General features: G+C 53.0%; 1 protein-coding gene across 3 annotated transcripts in view; it reads right to left on the bottom strand.

The window, feature by feature from the left end:
* The window catches only part of SBNO2 (strawberry notch homolog 2 (Drosophila)), a 57988-nt gene extending 43098 nt beyond the window's left edge, over nt 1-14890 (bottom strand). For 2 of the 3 annotated variants that reach the window (XM_014958633.1, XM_014958634.1), the window contains exons 1-3: nt 14754-14890; nt 6332-6574; nt 5373-5452 (exon numbers count right to left, since the gene is read on the bottom strand). In XM_014958633.1, coding sequence (XP_014814119.1) covers nt 5373-5452; nt 6332-6505 — 254 coding nt within the window. In that variant the 5' untranslated portion in view covers nt 6506-6574; nt 14754-14890. The remainder of the gene's footprint in view (nt 1-5372; nt 5453-6331; nt 6575-14753) is intronic. The other variant, XM_014958635.1, reaches the window with a different exon arrangement.
* Nucleotides 14891-19411: the final 4521 nt, after the last annotated feature.

Here is a 19411-nt window from a genome sequence, read left to right as displayed (position 1 = left end):
CGTCCCTAATGACAGAGCAAGACCTCTGCTGCGCTAACGAGTGAGGAAAGCTCAGCTCTCCCCTGGCTGGCTCCTGGGGAGGGCCCACGGCCCCGCTTCCTCCCTGCCAAGAGGGGCCGGGGATTGCAAAAGGGCCGATGATTCCCTTCCTCCTTCCCGGGAGCAGGACTCCGTGGGCTCCGTTACACACCACCGTCATCTGGTTTTGGTATTTCACACACGAGCCCTCTCCCTCTCCGGCAGGAGCGAGGAATGTGCTTCATAATCCTTCCCGTCAGGGCTGAGCTCGCCCGCTTGGGCAATCGCCACCAGCACGTTCCCCTGCTGGAGCCACACACCGCCTCGCCCAGCGCGCTGACTGGGTTCCTCTTGCAGCAAGTCTGTAGGTTCTCCGTGATGCCAGGGTTACAGAACCCACAGCAATAAACTTTAACAAGGCACCGGGGGGGGGGAGAGAGTCGAAATTTGACAAGAAATCCTACCCAGGAGCGGGGCGAGGGAACAACTGCGCTGCCAAAGTATTATTAAGCAATTAAAATGCCGCGTGTGGCTGGCAGCTCGTTAATACACCATGCTTAACATTTACATATGTATTTATGTGCAAACACAGTTATCTCCCTCTGCTAAATACGTTTTTCCTGCTCTTTTTTCATCGTTTAAGATAATACTCTGAAAAAGGAACAGCTCCCTCCCCCTCTCTTCCTTCACCCCTTCTCTTTCCCTGTGGCAGAGACTCAGCAGTGCCCTGACCCTGTGCCCGCGGGGCCGGACCCAGCACACCTGCAGGAGCAGCCCTGACCACTCCACACCAACTCCCTGCTCCTCATCCACACGGGCAGATTAAAATCCGTGCATAAATTCTGGGAATTAACCTATTTACACACAGGAAAAGGCTTGTTTAAATTGCTTTCAAGCCGAAACCACTGTGGTCTCACTGTCTCTCTTGCAGCAGGACAGAGCTTGGCCAGCGCTAACGAACTAACCAGGGAAGGGGGAAACTATTTTTACCGGAAAAGTGAACGCCGCCTCCTGTTTCACCCACACCTCGTGGTCTGAAGAGTCAGTTGAGGTAACGGGGAGGAGACCACAACAGCCCCAACCCTCCCCGGCCCAAGCTGCTGCACAATGACCAGCTCTGGAATGTTATTTTGCTTCCCTTAACCGTGGTTTTCAAATCTGTGAATGCGAGATGTGCTTCCTTCTTCCAGCCTGAAAGAAGAGCCAGCAGCAACACAGCGCGCGGCTCCGAGATGCTCCGAGTGAAGCCGCCGAGTACGCGGCGCTCGCCAGAGTCCCAGCAGTGCCTCTGGTGCTGCGCTTTACCCTTCCCTCCAGGGAGAACTCAAAGATGTTCACCCTCGTTTGAAGAGCTGGCATAAGCCACTCTCAAATTAGCTCAAATTCACCTGCAAAAAAAGAGCGTTTACTGGAAGGCTCAAGCGTGGGACCCCGCTGTGTACCTGCTCAGCCCCCAGGACCAAATGACTGGTCAACTGCTCTGTGGAAGCTATTCTGGATCAAGAGCTTCCCCTTTTCCCCCTCTTCCCCTCTAAAGCATACACTTTATAAAGCAAACTTATACTGGGTTTAATCACACCGGATTTACAACAGACTGCCCGTTTGCACTCTTATCCTAAGGTCTGACTTGGAGCTGCAGCGCTAAAGAAGGAACCAGGTGACCTGGACACCAGAAAACACCTGCATTCACCAACTCCAACACCACAAATCCACATCCTTCCTGGAGGCATTCAACGTGCCCATGAAGGCTCCAGTTAACCCAGCCCATCCCAGAGCCCAGACCCCGCTGGTTGAGCTGGGATGGCAGCCAGGGACCCGCACAGCTGAGGTCCATCCCACAGCTGTGGGCAAACGCTTCACCAGTCTCCTCCAGGCCACTGATTCACTTTAACCATTAAGGTTGGCTGTTGAAGCAATGAAGGCCCTACATCAATTAGTAACCTCATAATAACTAAATACATATGATTATTTAGTCAGTCAAACTCATCTCTTCAGTGCTGAGATTAATGAGTTCATCCTAGGGAGTTTGGAGTCATTTTACTTCTTTCAGCTGCAGAAAACTGAGTGCTGACTTTCTTCATTAATAAAACCAGACCTTCTTGACTCAAAAGACTAAATACGTTTAGCCGTTAGGTTCTCAGAGAAATTACTGTGCACTATGGTGGAGCGTAGCCCGCAGGAGTGCTGTGCTCTCTGGACAGAAGAGGCTGCTCAGCCTCCAGCCAGCCCCCAGAAGAGGAACACTTCACCGTGACTCAGCCAGTATCACCATCACCACCACTGCTCCATGGCAAGGTCACCCCAGAGAAACCACAGGGACAGAGAGGAGGGAATGCTGGTCTCCCACTTTGGTTTGGTTCACTAAAGAGAAAGAGGGAGCCTGGCTTCAGAGCTCCGTTTGAAGAAATCAGCACTTCTTTGTGTGAAGAGGACCCAGTGCACGTCCTTCAGCAGGTACCAGGTCACAAAAACAAGGGGCTGCTCCTGCCCCACAAGCGAGACAAGCCAGTAAAGCCAAGCCCCAGAATTCACCTGTTATGGAAAAGAATATATAGAAATCTAATGAGAGGGAGGACACTTTCCTGTAGGAAAACATGAAGGAAAGCACATGAAGATGTGCAAGGTTCAGAACCCAGGGAGCACCAACAGTCTCACTGTTGGTGAAATGAAAAGAAAAAAAAAGCTTGTTTTTCAAAGCCTACTTCTGCCTTCCAGCAAGCAATACTCCACGAGCAGGGGGCAACACAGAAAAGAGCAGGAAAACGGCAGGAAATGAGGGTGCTGTGTGTGCTGGAAACTGGGGAAGAAAGTTTCCCTCCAGGTTTTGAGAAATACGTGATGCGTGACCCCACTTCGGCAGCACAAGGGGGGTGCCCAGGTCTCCCCAAAGCAAGGAACACAGGGAGCTATGGCTGCGGGGGAAGCCCAGCTCCTCAGGGATAACTGCCTTGGAAATTAACTGAGCTACAGCTCTTCCCTACAGGGCACCCGAACCTCACTTGTTCTTTCACCAAGGTTTAATACACTGTTTACATTTTTCAGGTTAAGAAAATCTGACACAAAGAGGCAAGCTTTGGTGTCTTTTAAAGAAATTCTCCAGCATGAAAAGAAACTGAAAAGAAACAGGAAAAACCTGCTTCAGGACAAAGCTGTTGCTATGAGAATAAGCCATGTCCAAACACAGCCATTTGCAAATGAGATTTCTTCTGCAAGGTCTTAGAAGAGAAACTTGCACTAACTCTAATGCCATCTGCATTCTTCTCTTTTACAACACGGACAACTCCCTTTGAAATTCCATTTTTCAATGTTTTCATCTCTCTCAGGATTCCTGCCTGTAACACCCTAACCCTAAACCCACCTAAAAAAAAAAAAGATTCAGGTGCAGTTTTCAAATACAAAAGGAGAGACTTTTTTGTGAAATACAGATATGGAAAGCTTCACCTGAAAGGTAATTTTTTACAATTACCAGGATATGAAAAACAGGAAGCAAAGGGTGCAGCCTTGGCTAAATCATTCTCTAGCGAATAGTTACTACAATGAGCCTCGTTTCCAAAAGGAACTATAGCAAAGTCAACAAGTTTACATTCTGCTAAATGCAGGCATGTCTTTGCAGGATCAAGGCTATAAGGTTTCCAGCGGAGTTGACACGAGCAGCACTGAACAGGAAGAAAGCGAGGGGCAAAATCAGAACAAATGGTCAAAGAAAAAAAGCTGATCCGAATAGATAAACACAATCTAATCTTGTGGTTCAATACAGCAAAACAGAAATTCTGTTATAGCTCTCCTGAGGATTCACAAAGTGTAATTTACAGGAATCGTGCTCAAAAAGTCCATCCTCTTCCAATCAGAGCCGGGCAAGCCCAGAGCAAAGACACCAACCTTCCCTGGTAGCTCCTCTCCAGTGCTCCCTGCGGGGAGGGACCAGGAGGCAGAGCTCTGCTCAGCACCAGTGGGACAGCTTCTGGGTGACCCCACAAGAACTGCCCCATCCCACCCCACCATGGCCACCGGGCAGCCCACTGCAGGCTGGGGACAACGAGCAGAACCAATGCAGAGACCAAACAGGTCTCACCCCTCTGGGAAGAGGAGCCAACTCCCACTGCTGCCAGGCTGGACCTTCCACACGCAGGAGGCTGGATCTCTCTGCCCCACAAAGATGCCACAATCCCTTCAGGAAGGAAGTTAAACAACACCCTCCAGCACCTGGAACACAGTCACTCAACTCACCATATCAAGTTCTGTTTCTTTTATTTTTCCTTCCTCCCACCTCTGACCTAAATAAAAACACATCCTGTGTATCTCTGCCACTCCCTGTATTCATGGAGACACCAAAGCAGCCGATCAACAGCCTCCAACCCTTCTTCCCAACACCAGCATCTCCAGCCCCCACAGAGCCCCAATCGAATCACTCAGTGGTGGCACAAGGACACTTTATGCTGTCCCAAACATCTCCTGTCATATCCTACCTTCTGATCCAGGATGGAGGCTCATAGTAATGGGGGAGAAGGAAGAACAATCTTTATTGTTATGCAAAGATCCCTTAAAACTGCTACTTTGGGCATGTAATCTAGAAAAGTCTTTGCAGTGACTCCAGAAAGCACGTGGCTGATGTCCTTCCCAGCAGACAGAGCCACTGTCACTGCACAAAGGTTACCGAAACCCATCACGACTCCGCGTTACAGCACTAAGCGGTGCTACGCGTGAGGCAGCACTACTGAGAACAGGCAGAGCTTCTCACACGAGCCCACACTCGTCACCTCACACCTTGCGGGGAGAGGTTATCAGTGAAGAACATCAGTCACAACCAGAGGAAAGAGTCATGACTCTTGATGAACTCTGGGCCGCGCCGTTAGGGGCTGAGCGGGGTTTTCAACACAGACCTGAGAGGGTAGCATTTAGTCAACTTCCAGTCACCTGCACAGCAATAGATTTTAACTTAATTTCACCCGTAATTCTGTCACCCGGTACCAGGAATGTCTTCTCCTTCGCCTGTGCCATCTGTACAAGCCAGAGAGTGCACAACGGCTCCGCTCAGCGAGGCTGTGCTAATGGGGTGTTGTTAAGAACTCCATTAGAGTAACAAATCCAGGCTGAAACAGGGCTCTTCCTCCCTTACAGCAGCCTCCAGGTTTACCAGAAATCAAAATTTCTCTTTTTTTTTAAAAAAAAAAAAGCTATTTGCTGCTTTTTCCAAGATGTAGCAGTTTATGAAATGCCACAAGATCACTGTGTGATGCAATTATTTCCCCATCAGTTAGTGAAATAAAGTAAACAAGGAAAACGGTAAAGAAACAGTCGAATCACGGGGTGTGGGAGAGCAGAGGGGAATTTATACAAAGGAGAAGAGCACTCACTGGTTTTCACTGGGGAGGGACGAGGCTGAGAAGGAGGCAGGGTAGCAGCTACTCCAGGAGTCGGCAGCCAGCATGGAATTCTGGAAGGAGAAAGCAGAGCAGTCACAGCAGCCCAGGACCACGATTTCCCGCAGCCGCAGCCCTGGGGCCGGGCTCAGACTCCTCTCCCCCAGTGCCCTCCCTGAGCAGGGGTGGCTCTTCATCCCCCACAGCAGGAGAAATCCACTGCTACACCCCAGTTCCAGCTTTCGAACCTATTTTCCTATTCCTGCCCTCAGGAGGACAATAGGGCCGGTCCCCTCTCCCAGCCCTTTAACCTCAGTCTCTGCAGAAAGTGAGCACCAACCCATTAACTTGTAATTGGCTTGGACAGGTAACACCCAAACCCAGCCTCCTCTTGCTGTCTCCCCACCTCCCCACACAGCCTCTGACATTAACGGGGAGCTTCCAGCTCAGCATGTCCCAGTGCAATCACGGAGAGAACACAGCACCTTATCACCCAGCTACAGATCAGCCCTTCTTCTGTACTGTTTTGTGTCCAAAGCACCGATACCTCAGGCTGGAAGTAACATGCACTTGGTGAAACTGGTCTCCTTTTTAATTGCTGTATCCCTCCGTGTGACAAAACTCATACAAGAGTTAGGAACGGAAAACTGCAGGGACGTGTAAGCTATTTTGGGGTAGAGGTTTGCTTTTTGCCCCATTGAAAACAAATAGACCAGCGACCAGGTCCTGTTTTAGAGCTGTATCAGGACAAATACAGCCCTGTTCATCTCTGCCACTCCCAGAGAAGGACCAGCAATAGCTTTAGCACATCTTGGAGACGAGCTGGGGGAGAAACAAAGTCTGCAAATCTGCGTAAACCCTTTAGTCCTCTCCGGAGCAGCCTGGCACCTACAAGCTTTAAAGAGGTATTGTCAGACCCCTCTGGTGGCACCCTCAGAAGAGCCTGTCCCTACCCCTCCAGAGAAGCTGCTGGGGCGCTCACCTCCATGGCTGGGGCGGGGAGCGGGGAGCGGAGGCCGGGGAGGCTGCAGAGCGCGTGGCCCGGCTGCTGGTGCTCCTGCTGCGGGAGGTGCTGCCCCCCGTCCATGGCAGCGCGTGCGGAGGGCATCAGCCCGCGGCCTGCGCATGAAGGCCTGGGGGCGGGCGGCGGAGCGGCGGCAGGGTCCTTATCTGTGCTCTTCACCCTGCACCATGTCCTGGGGGGGAAAAGAAATGCACTGTTTAAATTTTATGAAACGGGAGGAGAAAAAAAAAACAAAAAACAAAACCACCAACCCCACACTTCTAAGACCAAACGTAGCTAAGAGATCGGTAAACAGACGTCAGCCCGCAAAATGCCTGCTGCCTCTTTATAAAAGAGAGGTTTTTTACTGGGAAACAGAGTTCTCAAATATCACCACACCTGGAATTCACCCAGACCTGCGAGCTTACATCAAACACACCTCTCCCTCTGCCTCGCTGCAAACCCCGCTGCAGTCGGGCAGATCATCACAATCTGCTGTGACTTCTGCAGCGGACACACAGCTGGGGTTCAGCTTGAGGAATCTTCCTAATACACAAAAAGATTCTGCACTTCCATGCAAACGCATGACAATCAATTCCCCAAAATCGCTTTGTTTCTGTGAAAACATGCTACGTAGGTAGAATGTGGTCCCAGGGAGCAGTGATGGAGTGATGTCCCCAAAGGACTTCAATTTCCAATTGGATTTAACAGACTACAAACAGAGATGGTAAAAACGGCCAGAGAAGCAGGAGAAAAGCATCCACGATGTCACTCCTTTCTCTGCACTTTCCTTTGCCCATCCTCTGCCACCAAAGCCCACACCGTGACAGCCCAGTAAATGGAACACGTTCCCCTCCGCGAGCCGGCCCAGCAGAACTCAGCAGCACAGATTGAAGCCACAATTAAAAATATGCCAGCTTTGATCATTTCAAAGATACTATTTGCTACAAGTAGTATTTTTGAAAAGTCATTTCTGAGTCAGAGTCTCTTTAAAAATAAGTGACCTTTCAGTGGACAAAATTATTTCTACATTTGTAATGGAAAGCGAACTTAAACTGCCTCTTTCCCTGGTGGCAGCAGCCAGGCCAGCAGAGCCCTGAACAGAGGACCAAGGGCATCTCCCTGAGCCCAGGGGGGAGAGGCCAACACCAATCCCTCAGGAAAGTCACCTGGCAAAGCCTTGGCATCAGGGGACCTTCTGGGCGAGGGCAGGGACCGAGATCTGCAGCCCCTGCTCCGCGAGTGAACAAACACCTTCACAAGACACGGCTTCCAGACCAAACCAAACCATTTGCCAGAGGTGATGCACTTTGTGGTTTAAAAAACGTATTCCCTCTTATTTTGGCCAAAGAGGGAGTCGGCCACCAAGGGTCTGAAACAGCTGCAGAGTTTGCTAATCCCATCTTTGCCTCTTTCCCTCAGCCTGAAAAATTGTGAAGAAAAACCCCAAACCCCTAATGCCTGAGGTGCCAGCTTCTTCCCTAGGAAAGCACAACAAAACACCACCTCCAGAGGATAAAGTTGTACCCCAGCAGAAATAACACCAGGCTACCCGAAAAGATCATTAAGCTACAAAAATCTCAAACCATTTTAATAAATCATTAACAGAATAAATACTCTTTACAAAGGCCTAGGATCACCTAGATCCTTCTCACTGGCTTTATTTCACCAGAAATTTACTGCAGTCTCATTCTTTTACAAGCAGAAGTGTTTCTTTTTACTACACCATAAAATCCACACTCAGGCTTTATAGTCCATAAGCTCGGGAGCAAAAAATAGCTAAAAACACTTTGCCAGCATCAAAATTAATATTGTTATACTGGCCTCGGGCCTCTTGATTTATTAGCCAAGTGTTAGCACCATGGGTCCCAAAACGCAGCCTGTCGACCACTCGCAGTCTCAAAGCCTCATTAGAAGCTGCTTATCATGGCCCTCCTTGACGAGCTCAGCTCCTCAGAACTAGTGGGTGCTCTGGCCTCACTCAGGCACGACTGAAGTGTTGATGTCCAGGCCCTATTATTTAAGCAAAACCCGCTTTATGTTCCATCTCCCGAAGACAAAGGGCTGCAGACAAATGTCCTCGGGCAGCCCAACACTCACATCCCACCCACCAGCAGCTCCACGCACAAGAGAGTGTGAAGACATGAAAATGCTCAATGACTTCTTCCTCCCTGGGGAAATGATTTATTGCAACAGAGCTGGGAAGAGTGATGCAGGACGAGCCTCTGACCCCAGGCCCATTGTGAAGAGACGCAGTAAAACGCTGCCCCAGCGAGAACTGAACCACCCCGAGCTCCAGTCAGGGGATGCTCCTCTCGGGGCTTTGGGGCTGTCGCCTTCTCTGCCTCTACACCGCTCTCGGGTGCCGCCGGCCGCCCACCAGAGATCCTAGGAAATTTTAAGCTACATCTAAGGAATGAAGTAGTAAGAGACAAGGTAAACTTTTATCATGACTCCACTTCTCTCCAGTGCACAAAACAAAAAAATTGAAGGGTTGGCTTATAAATAGCCCTGTCTCATTCCTCCTCCCAGTCACTAAATCCATGGCTTTTCTTCTTGTCTCAGTGGATTTAACAAGAGGACCCCGATTATAAACGAAGCCTGTGCTCCAACATCCCAGTCCCCAAACGACGCTGTGGGGAGCAGAGACCTCCGACGAGGTTCCTTTTCCACTTCCATGGACCCGCTCCAAGACCCTCCAGCTGGAGGAACACCAGTGGCATAGGCTGCGAGGGAGACAGAGCAGCAGGAAGAGCTTCAGCAGGCTCCCTTCAAATGCAGCAGGGACCTACAGATGGCATTAGCTGGGGGGTTTTCAGGGAATGGGGTGTATGGGTGTCCCTTTTTTCTTCAGCAGGCTCCCTTCAAATGCAGCAGGGAGCTACAGATGGCATTAGCTGGGGGGGTTTCAGGGAATGGGGTGTACGGGTGTCCCTTTTTTCCCCCCTAAGATTACCTTTAAATACTGCTCCACCATTCCTGAACAGCAGTGGTGAGATCAACATCAGAGACTGCTTTAGAGATACCTCTGGTGCCTTTAAAATTCTGCGCCTGTTCTTTTCACCAGAGACTTCAGGGGTTTTGCTACCTTTTTTCCCCTTATTTGTAACAGCTCTTGATAGGAAATCAGCAGCAGTTGTTCCCGTAATGGCTGTAGCAAATATACAGCTTTACTTACACATCTAGAGCAACTTAGGAAGGGTAAAATCAATACCAGAATTTCTCCCCATCTGTGCTACATTATCTCGTGTCTTGACACCACCAGGTTTCACTGCCCGGAGTCTCTGCCGAGCAGCACCTTTCTCTAAAACAGCATTAGTTCCTCAGGAGAACTCTTGCACAATAGATCATGCCCAATTAGCAAAACGAAGGAAACCTGCTTGAGGAACTGTGCACTTCCACGCTTGAGCAATGGTCAGATGGTAAAGGACAATGCACTGAATGTGCCTGACATAATCCCTCTGAGGAGATCGAAGTGCAGCCCAGCCTTACAGGAGGGCTCCCCAAAAACTGGAGACCTTCTGTTTGGAGACACCAAGGAAGTCAGTACTGCAGTTAATGATGGAACTGGATGTCATGGACTCCCAGTTGTGTCCTCTGGGCCACACTGGGAGCAGGAAACATCTCAAACCCCCCCAAAGTAATGCCCCCCTGAGGAGACGTTCCCTTCACGCACAGATGTCCCTCAGCACCAATCCCCATCCCAAGGCTGCTGGGGTTTTACAGATGGGTTATTTAACGTACAGAACTAAGTGAAGCACTCCGGTGCCACCAGAACTATTCAGGGAGCAATACGACTGAAAGAAACAAACCCACAGAACAACCCAAACCCAACCAACCAACCACACACCAGACATCGTGAGGATAAATCCCCTGAAAATCACTGGAATGGATTTTTTCATTTCCCTGCCACAAAACCTATATAATTACAAAAAAATTATCTTGAAGCACAATCTGTAGAGCTGCTGACTCACCACCAAGCAGGGACGTTTCTGTTCCTAGACTCAGCAGAGAGGGGGCTCCTGCAAGCAGTTGTGTTAAAGGCTGGAAGAGGAGAGCACTGGCTCCACAGGGCAGCCAAAGGGACGGGCGCTGGTGGGACATGGAAGGTGAACCCCAACACCACGAGGAGAAGGTTCCCACCTGCAGGAACTTCACTCATTCCCTTCTGCAGGCAGTGCTGAAACCAGCCAAGCCATCTCCCGGCCTGAGCGATGGCACCCGAGCACTCACCGGCCTGAAAACCATCGGACTCGCTCCTTTCTGGCTGAGCAGCTGATGTTTAATAACGAAACTGATTCCCTACACGGCATGATAAAGCCCCGAGAGCAGCTTGATTGCATCACAAGTCATTCTGATTAAGCTATAAAAACAGTTTCAATTTTAAGGCAAGTTTGCTGTTGAGCCCAGGCAGTGAGGGGCAGGTTCAGTCTGGAATTTCTGCGGAATTCGTCACGCCCAGAGGTTACAGAGCACAAATTTCAATTTTTAACAGCTTAAGCTTTTTAGAAATTTATGGGACCACTACTGTAGCAGACAGTTTCCAGTTTGAAAAACATAACGAACTGCTCCGCACTACTCGGGATGGATGGAGCTGTGGGTGAGGGCTCAGCTCAGCGGGATCTGCCCTCGAGAGGTGAGAAGAGCCCCCTGCCCGCTCAGTCACCACCGGCACTTCCTCCTGCTCTGCTTCAGCCTCTGGTACTGCTTTTTACATGTCTCCACTGAAGGAAGATGGGTGGAAACCACAGGCATGCACGGAGCAGCCAGAGCTGAACCTGCCCATCGTGAATTACCACACAATGACAAAAAGGGCTCAGAAATGTGATCCAGTTCCTCCTCCTGCAGATTAATTCCACTCCGCCCGGGGAGCAGGGAGGGAGCCCCAAACCTCCTGCCCCTACTCCACTCCTTCCACCAACACAGGCACCCGCGGGCGCTGCAGCTGGAGGGAATTCTTCAGAACACCATCAGTATGTAAGTGCACAAAGGAATGCGAACGCTACAGAACTCCTAAAAGCCATTTTCATGTCTCCAGCGCCACGCTGGCTTCCAGTTCCTCTTTAGCATTTCTTCTTGCTGTATTTTTGGACGTCTCAGACCAAACAACATTGTGCCTTGAGGGATGGGAAGGGAAGGGTTCGGATCAGAGCCCCAATCGCTGCCACGGGCAGTGACTCACTCCGGGAACAGGAAAACCACAGGAGAGGAGCGAGGATCTCCCCTGGTGAAGCCGGCACCGTGCCCTCGCAGCGCAGCCACCAGGCTCCGGCCCATTTTGAACGGGGACTGACAGTGTCTGAGTACAAAAGTTCAACACAAACAGAAGTATCAGAACTTTTCCCTGAGGATAATCCAAAACATGAATGGAAATACCAGTTTTTCCATTCTCTCGCTATTTGCAACTTAGCTCTTTTTTGTTAGGCAAAACCAGTTCTTCACAAAGCAAAACTAAGCATTTTGTTTAAGTATCTGAAATGAAGTCAGCCCCAGGAGCACACCTGCAAGGCAGAGATGTGCTATTACACTATTCAATTAAAGGGACAGAGAAAAGAACAAAGAGCTTCACTCACTAAGGTCAGAAGCCAAGAAAACACTGCTCCCTGACTCTCCACACTTTGCTCCATCCCCAGTTCCCAAGACACACTGGAAGAAGCACTCCCCGTCGGAGCTGAGCAGGGCCCAATGTTCTGCTTCACACGCAGCTACTCACAACAGAAAAAATACTCCAGGGCATCAAAGGCTGCTTCCCCATTGATCACCAGCACATAAACACCAGCTCAGACCAGCCAACCTCCCGGCAGCCCCAACACAGACTTTTTCACTCGACAGAGATGTGTATTACCCCCTTTCACAGCTACACAGCTACAGACCTCCATCCTGTTACCAAAACGACTGAAGAGTTTTAAGTTGAAAAGTGTTTCGGGAGAATATAAACCTCCAAATTAAGCCTAGAAGGCTTTCCTGAGAAATCCAGACTCTCACAACTGAAAGCCACAGCACAGTGTTCAGTGACTACACAGCTGGCTCTTTATTACACTGTCACTATTCAAAAAGCTTCAAACCCTTGTCAGCGTTTTTATTATAGACCCTGCGTTTCAGGGATCTATAACTTAACCATTAAAAAGGCCCATTCAGTCAGGAAACACACCCCTCAAACACACCACATGCTCCCCATTTTAAACGAAAAACTTAAAAAATATTCCTGTCCACACATACTTTAGTGCTAAAACAACCTGTGATGGAAGCAGCGGCAGCTTTTCAGCGCCCGTCGGGTCTGGCAGCTGCAGCCCGTCCCGTGTCTGGCACATGACGAAACACCGCGCTGGGTCCTGCTGGTTTTGTTCCAGAGTCGGGGGGGATTAGGGAGGGATCCGCTGTGGGGAGCTCAGCAAGCACACACCCAAACAGCAACACCCAACAGCACACAGCCAGGGGAAGGAGAAGTGATTTTGCAGAAGTGTGCTCCTGTTCAAGGATGAGGATGTAAGACCCCAAGAAAGGTGGAGTACGGGAGAAAACTGCATTTCACAAAACATAAAGAATTTCCAGGGGTTTTTTTTTTTCTAAAAGGTGCGAGTTCTTACATAAGAAAAATCCACACGTGGGACTCAGCAAAATCTTTCTGAAAGCTTTTAAAAGAATCAAACTTGAGATCTAATTAAAAAATCATTGCAAAGTACACTGGCCGTGCCACCTCCTGTCAAGTTCTCTGGCTTAACCGGGACGTCTTCCTTTGTAAATCAAAAATATCTTCTCCTTCAGCTGGCCCCAAAGCCCACCAAAAGCACAGTATGATTCCAAGAACAGGCAAAACACCATCACGGGAAGCAGGCGGGAGAAGCACACCTTTCATTTCAACTTTCCTCAGCTGTCCCAGCTCCACATGAAAGAGCCCCAGATAGCCATGTCACTGTTTAATTAGACAAAGACCCTCTAACGACGACCACCATTCCATTAACTTCAGCATCTAACACTGGGCAAGCTGGCAGAGAGAGCGCAGTGATTTCAGACACTCTGGGATAACACCAGCCCTGTGCTGCACCAGTGGCAACAACTGAAAAAGTACTTTAGACAATCCCAGTAGTCTTTAAACTGTACTCACACGCGTGTTTGAATGAGACTTCATTCAGTTCAGCTGCTACAGGTATTAAGTCTTAGTTTTGGGAAAGTGAATGTGCAAACACTGAGCCTCCATCAAGAAAAGAGCAAGCAGCAGAGATGAGAACAGGGTTCAGGCTTCCAAAGCCTCCAGCCGCATCCTACCTCTTTAACTCTGCAAAACTTTTACTGCTTTACAGGATGCACAACGTTCCCTGAATGCAAAGCAAAAGCATTAGTATGGAATTTTCCTCTCAAACACATTCCCACCGGCAGCTATTCTTCATTTCGACGTACCCACACGGGTCAGAGCGGGCTCCACGCTTCAGCTGACACGTAGATGATCTCAGAGACAACGGCACCGCATAGGTACCGCCCAGTACCATCCATGTTACACCTGTAACAGTGCACAGACCAGAAAACCCCTCACGGGCTTTCGGATCCCCACAGCCAACCTGCAGAACCAGCCCTTCAAAAGACCATCCTCTTGTAATTGCAAACGGAGCGCGCTAATTGGAAGTCGCAGTTCTTATGCTGATGTTTCTGGTTACTTTTGAGAAGGGAGTGCTTTCTTAAACCTCGTGCTGGTACTTAATTATGTTAAGAACTGAGTACACCAGTGACCGCTAACAGTAGCGGAGTTAAAAGTCTGTTAGCATAGGCTCTGTGTTCCAGAGGCTTTTAATTGGGCCATTAAGAGCTGCACCACAACAGGCAGAAACTTGGCAGGGGAGGCCTCGGCCCGCGATGGGTTCCCGTTCACGTTTTTAGAGCTCTGAGTTTAAAAGCCGCTGGACAAGGAGGGCAGAAACGCGCCAGTTCCACCAGTTTTCGCTTCTGCAGCCGCTCCTCGGGCACCAGCTCCCCCCACAGGTCCCCGGGGCGGCGAGAGGAGCCCGGGCCCCGCTGTGACACCGGGAGGAGCGGCCCCCCCTCGCCACCAACTTCATTCCCACTCATCTTCTTTTTTTCTACCCAAACTCAGTACCGGGCCCCGCAAACCCAACGGGACCTACCTCCACCGTGGCCCCGAGCACTCAAGTCACCGATTCGCAGCCATAACCCCCCGAGAGACGGGACACACACGGCGGGGCCCTCCCGGTGTGTGTGTGTGAGGGGAGGGACACCAGGCCGCCCACACACACCGGCTACCCCCAGAGAGCCCCACCGCAGCACCGACAGCTCCCTCCCCACCACACCCCAACCCGGCCTCACGGAGCGGAGACCCGGGGAAATCTCCTCACGGCTGAAAAAGACCGGGCAGCCCGTACCTGCGTCCCGGTGAGGGAAGGGAGGAGGCTCAAGCTCCCGCCCGGCGGCCGCCGCCTCTTCGCACTTCCGTGTTGAGCGCCGCCATCTTGGGGGGGACACGGACTTCCGGGCCGGAAGTGGGCGGTGAGGGAAGCGGCGTAATGGCGGCCCCCGGGGCTGGGCCTTCCCTTCCCCGTTGGGAGCCCTGAAGGGAAGGCCCAGCCCTCTCCCCGGCGTTGTGAGAAGGGATTCTGCCCCTCTGCCCTGCGGCTACCAACATCAGAAGGACACGGAGCTGTTGGAGCGGGGCCGGAGGAGGCCACGGAGATGCTCCCCCAGGGCTGTGAGCCACCCCTCTGCTGTGAGGACAGGTTGAGAGAGTTGAGGGGTTCAACGTGGAGAAGAGAAGGCTCCGGGGAGAGCTTCTAGACCCTTCCAGTCCCTCAAGGGGCTCCAGGAAAGCTGGGGAGGGACTCTGGATGAGGGAGGGGAGCCATAGGATGAGAGGGAAGGTTTTGACACTGAAAGAGGGGAGATGGAGCTGAGATGTGGGGAAGAACTTGTTTGGTGTGAGGGTGGGGAGAGCCTGGCCCAGGTTGCCCAGAGAAGCTGTGACTACCCCATCCCTGGAGGGGTTCAAGGGCAGGTTGGAGGGGGCTTGGAGCAACCTGGTGTGGTGGGAGGTGTCCCTGCCCAGGGCAGGGGGGGAACTGGGGGGCTTTTAACTGTCCCTTCCAACCCAAACCAGTCTGAGAGTCTATGATTCCTCCCTTGTCCTACCTGCAGAACAGGGGCAATAGCTCCGCAGAGGAAGCGGCAGAGCTGAAAAGGGAAACACTTAACTCCTGAGCAGTTTCCCAGGAATGCCTGCTTGCTGCCATCCCATGAGAGTCTGGCTCTAAGAATTAATGGCAAATCGACTCAAGTGCAGTATCACGAAGCTGAAAAATAAACTCCTCTGGCAAATCCCCCTGTGCTCCTTCCTTGCTTCTCCCTCTCACCCATTCTTGTAATTTTTTTTTTTTTTTTTTAAATTTCCCGTAGCTCATGTTGGATCTGTGCCCCTTGAAGTCCCAGGGTAAGAACAAAAGCCCCGACAGGGCCTGCCAGAGGGGTCTATTTTTACGTTGGCAGCGCGGATGTCTCGGGTCTGATTTATCCCCAAGAAGGAAAGGGCCGGCGGCCCAGAGCCACCACTATCTGCTTGGCCTTTGGAAACGTGGGGCTCTTGCCAAAGGCACCCGCGGGAGGGAAGGGGGGACCTTGACCGGGGAGGTCTGTGACACTGCGGCCGGAGCGGGGCCAGGGCTCTGGTGCCCCTGGGGGGTCCACTGCTGGCAGCACCCGGGCTCAGTGCTGCAGTTTGAGCTCCCCCCTCTCTGTTCCAGCATGAGGATGGTCCCGTTGATAACAGGGGATGCAGCTCCTGCTTGTTGAGAGATACTAGTTGTTTAGCTTAAATTAATAAGTCTTAATTAGTATAAATTATTTAGGGTTATAATATGGTGTGATTTATGCTGTTTGCCTCGCTTTGCTTGGCACGAGCAGCTGGATTTGCTGAAGCCTTTAGGCTACAATAGTTAATTTTCTCAGTAATTTTCCCAGCAGCTGGTGCGGTGCTGTGTTTAGTCTTCTAGTACCAGGGAAATGTTGATAACACCCGGATGTTTTGGTAGTGTTTTCCCTAAGTCTGGGACTTTACAGCTCCCCACGCTCTGCCAGCGAGCGCAGGTGCCCAAGAAGTGTAAATCAGAGATAAGGAGGCTCCAGCCCTCAGCAGAGACTGGGAATCGGTGAGATAAGAGCAGTGAAGGGCCAGCCCTGGCTGCGAGGGAGAGTCCCAGGAGGTGTTAGGAGACCCCAGACCAAAAATCACCGTTGGACTAAGAAATGTGTGAAGGGCGGGTGTAGAGATCACGAGGGCATCACTGCCTGGGGATTTCTTTGTTCGACATCCCTCTTGGAGGTGCCCAGCCCGGGCTGCCCCTGCTGCTGTGTCTTTCAATTAAATGACTTATTTTTATAAAATCTGGTGCCCGAGACTCTGCTGTGGGGAACCCAGGGCTGAGCCTGAAGGAGGAGGGAGCGCGTCCAGGAGTGTGTGTGAGAGGAATGGAAGGGGTGTCCATCGTCTCTCGGGGGTCACCCACTGTGAGGGGACCCTGTGATGGCAGTGACAGACTCATGGGGTGTGGGGGACCCCTGGGGGTCTGAGCACTCAGGCTGCAGGGGCCATGGTCTGGCTGCAGCCCCCTGCGCCGGGGGTGGGCAGGGGTGCAGGCAGGGATGCTCTGCCTTCCCTGTCCCCCCTGTGTGGGTGTCCCCCTCCCTGTGGTGGCCCTCCCTGCCCTGCACCTCCCTCCTGGGCTGCTGTGGCGGGCTGTAGAGGAACCCCCGGAGAAGGGGATGGAGGAGAAGCAATGCTGGCCTGGGGTGGTGGGACTGGGGGCACTGGGGCTGCCCTGTGCTGCACTGGTGGGAGGGAGATGGAGGAACACGGTGTGCCCGGGCTGAGGGTGTGCTGCTGCTTTGGCCCTTGCAGGGGAGGAATGTTTCTGGGAAATGGCCTGGCTTTCCCAGGAAAAGCAGCTGAGTCGCTGGGGGGCACCCGATCCCAGGGAAATGGGGTCAAAGATGGGAGTTTTAGGGCCCTGACCCTGCAGGCTCTGCCCTGGTGCGCGCTGCGGAGCGGCTGCCACCGGCTGTGGCCGTGTTGGGGTGAGCCCGGCCACCGTCGCACGCAGCCGGTTCCTGTTTCTTCCCACAGCCTGGAAATCCCCTGACTTTCCGCCGGGGTGAGGAGCGGGAGCCCTGTGCCCAGCTGGCCCCGTGCCTCCCCGCAGCTTCGGGAAGAGGCCGCCCCCAGGGAACCGGTTGCCCCCATGCCCGGGTCCTGTCTGTGCAGACAGTGGGGCTGGAGCTGGCAGGGACCCTCCCGGGGCAGGAGAGCCCCTCAAACCCATCTCCTTTTGGGCAGACACTTCCTTGCCCCCCAGCTGGGAAGTGGGGTTCTGGGCTTTGCCCTCAGTGGAGGGGACGAGGGGACAGTGGTGGCTTTGTGGGACATGCAATGAGCCTTGTAGGTCTCAGCCCCATTCCTCTTGGCTCCTGGAGGTGAAGATGCTGGTGCAGATGGTGGGGAAAGCTGATGCAGCCACAAGGTATTGATGAGAGACAGTGCTGGGGGGTCTGTGGGGACACCCCAGGTTTGCTGGGAGGGTCCTGCAGTGAGACCCTGGTTTGTCCCGCTCCAGCTGGGGGTCCGGGCAGGATCTCACCTCCCGGGAGCCGGTTCTCCTGCCCCCGTGGTGGGGCGGGCGCGGGGCCGGCGGGGAGCAGAGTGTGGCTGATGCAACGCAGACCCGCAGCCGCTGCCTCCCGCCCGGGTTTCTCTGCCATGGACAGTTTCCAATCGATCCTGCCCTCCTGCTGCTGGGAACCCGGCCCTCCCGGGAGGGGGAAGCACGGCGCTTACCAGAATTTGGGTGATGGCTTTCCAGCACGCCCAACGCGCTGCCAAGATCGAAGTAAATCACATGTGGCCGGGGGCGATCATGAGAAACACCCGCGAGGGAGCGGCAGCACTGGAGAGAGCCTGGGGGGCTCAGGGGGGCTGTCTGCGCCTCTGCACCCCCTCCTCTGCGCCTCTGCACCCCCTCTTCTGCGCCTCTGCACCCCCTCTTCTGTGCCCTGGAGGTGCTCAGCAGCCCTTGGAGCCCCCCACCACTCCAGACAAACCAGCAACGGAGCTGGGGTGAGCCCCGGAGCATCACTGCACCCTGACCCCCATCCCTGACCCCCAGCTTTGGGGACCCCAGGGTGGAGGGATGTGCTGTGACACCACCCAGACCCCCCAAAACAGGCTCGGGGGGGTCTCCTGCCTCTGCGTTGTGACCCCATGCAGTGCCATAGTTCTGGCAGTTTCATATGGAAAGGCAGGACTCGTGGATTTGCCCTGTCCTGCCTCAAAATTACCGTCAGGGATGTTTTCTCCAATTTTTTCTTCTCTTTCTGTAACACACCGACCGAAAGCAAATGGCAGCAGCCAGAAACTCTGTCAGACAAATAACCGAGCCTTTAAAATCCAAACAAGCCCGGGCAGCCGCTCGCTCCCTCGCTGCTGGGGCCGGGGCAGAGCTGCCTCCGGGGCCGGTGCAAACCCACCAGCCGCCCTGTCGGGAGGGGGCAGCTCCCGACCCCCCCTTTCCCCCACATCTAAACTTTCCTCATGAAATAAAAGGTGGAGGTGCCTCGAGGGACCTGAGGGCTCCCGGCAGCACATCCCAGCCCCACAGGCCTGGCCGTACTGGGAGGAGCGTCCCTGCCTGCCCGCTGCCTGTCCTGCCCGCTGGGAGATAAGTCGTGGTGGGCCCGGCTCCCGACGGGGCAGATCTCCGCTCCCGGCCGGACAGGCCCCGGTAGGCCCCGCCGTCGGGGGCAGGCCCCGCGCCCCGTCTCCATGGCACCCGGTTCCGCTCCACCCCCTGCCCTTTGCCCCCCGTCCGGCGGTGACGGGCAGCTCCCGCGGCCAATCAGAGCGCCCCGCCGCTCGGCAGAGGGGGTGGGCGGGCTGGAAACGCGGCGAAACCAACCGGAAGAGAAAGCCGCACCGCCGGCTCCGCCCCCTCGGGGCACGGCCGCAGCCAACCAGCGGGCGAGCGAGAGGGGGCGGGGCCGG

The sequence above is a fragment of the Calidris pugnax genome, unplaced genomic scaffold (genome assembly GCF_001431845.1).
Source record: "Calidris pugnax isolate Ruff unplaced genomic scaffold, ASM143184v1 scaffold425, whole genome shotgun sequence".
Classification (NCBI taxonomy): domain Eukaryota; kingdom Metazoa; phylum Chordata; class Aves; order Charadriiformes; family Scolopacidae; genus Calidris; species Calidris pugnax.
Note: the sequence above shows the minus strand (reverse complement) of the source record. Positions and strands in the feature narration are given on the sequence as shown.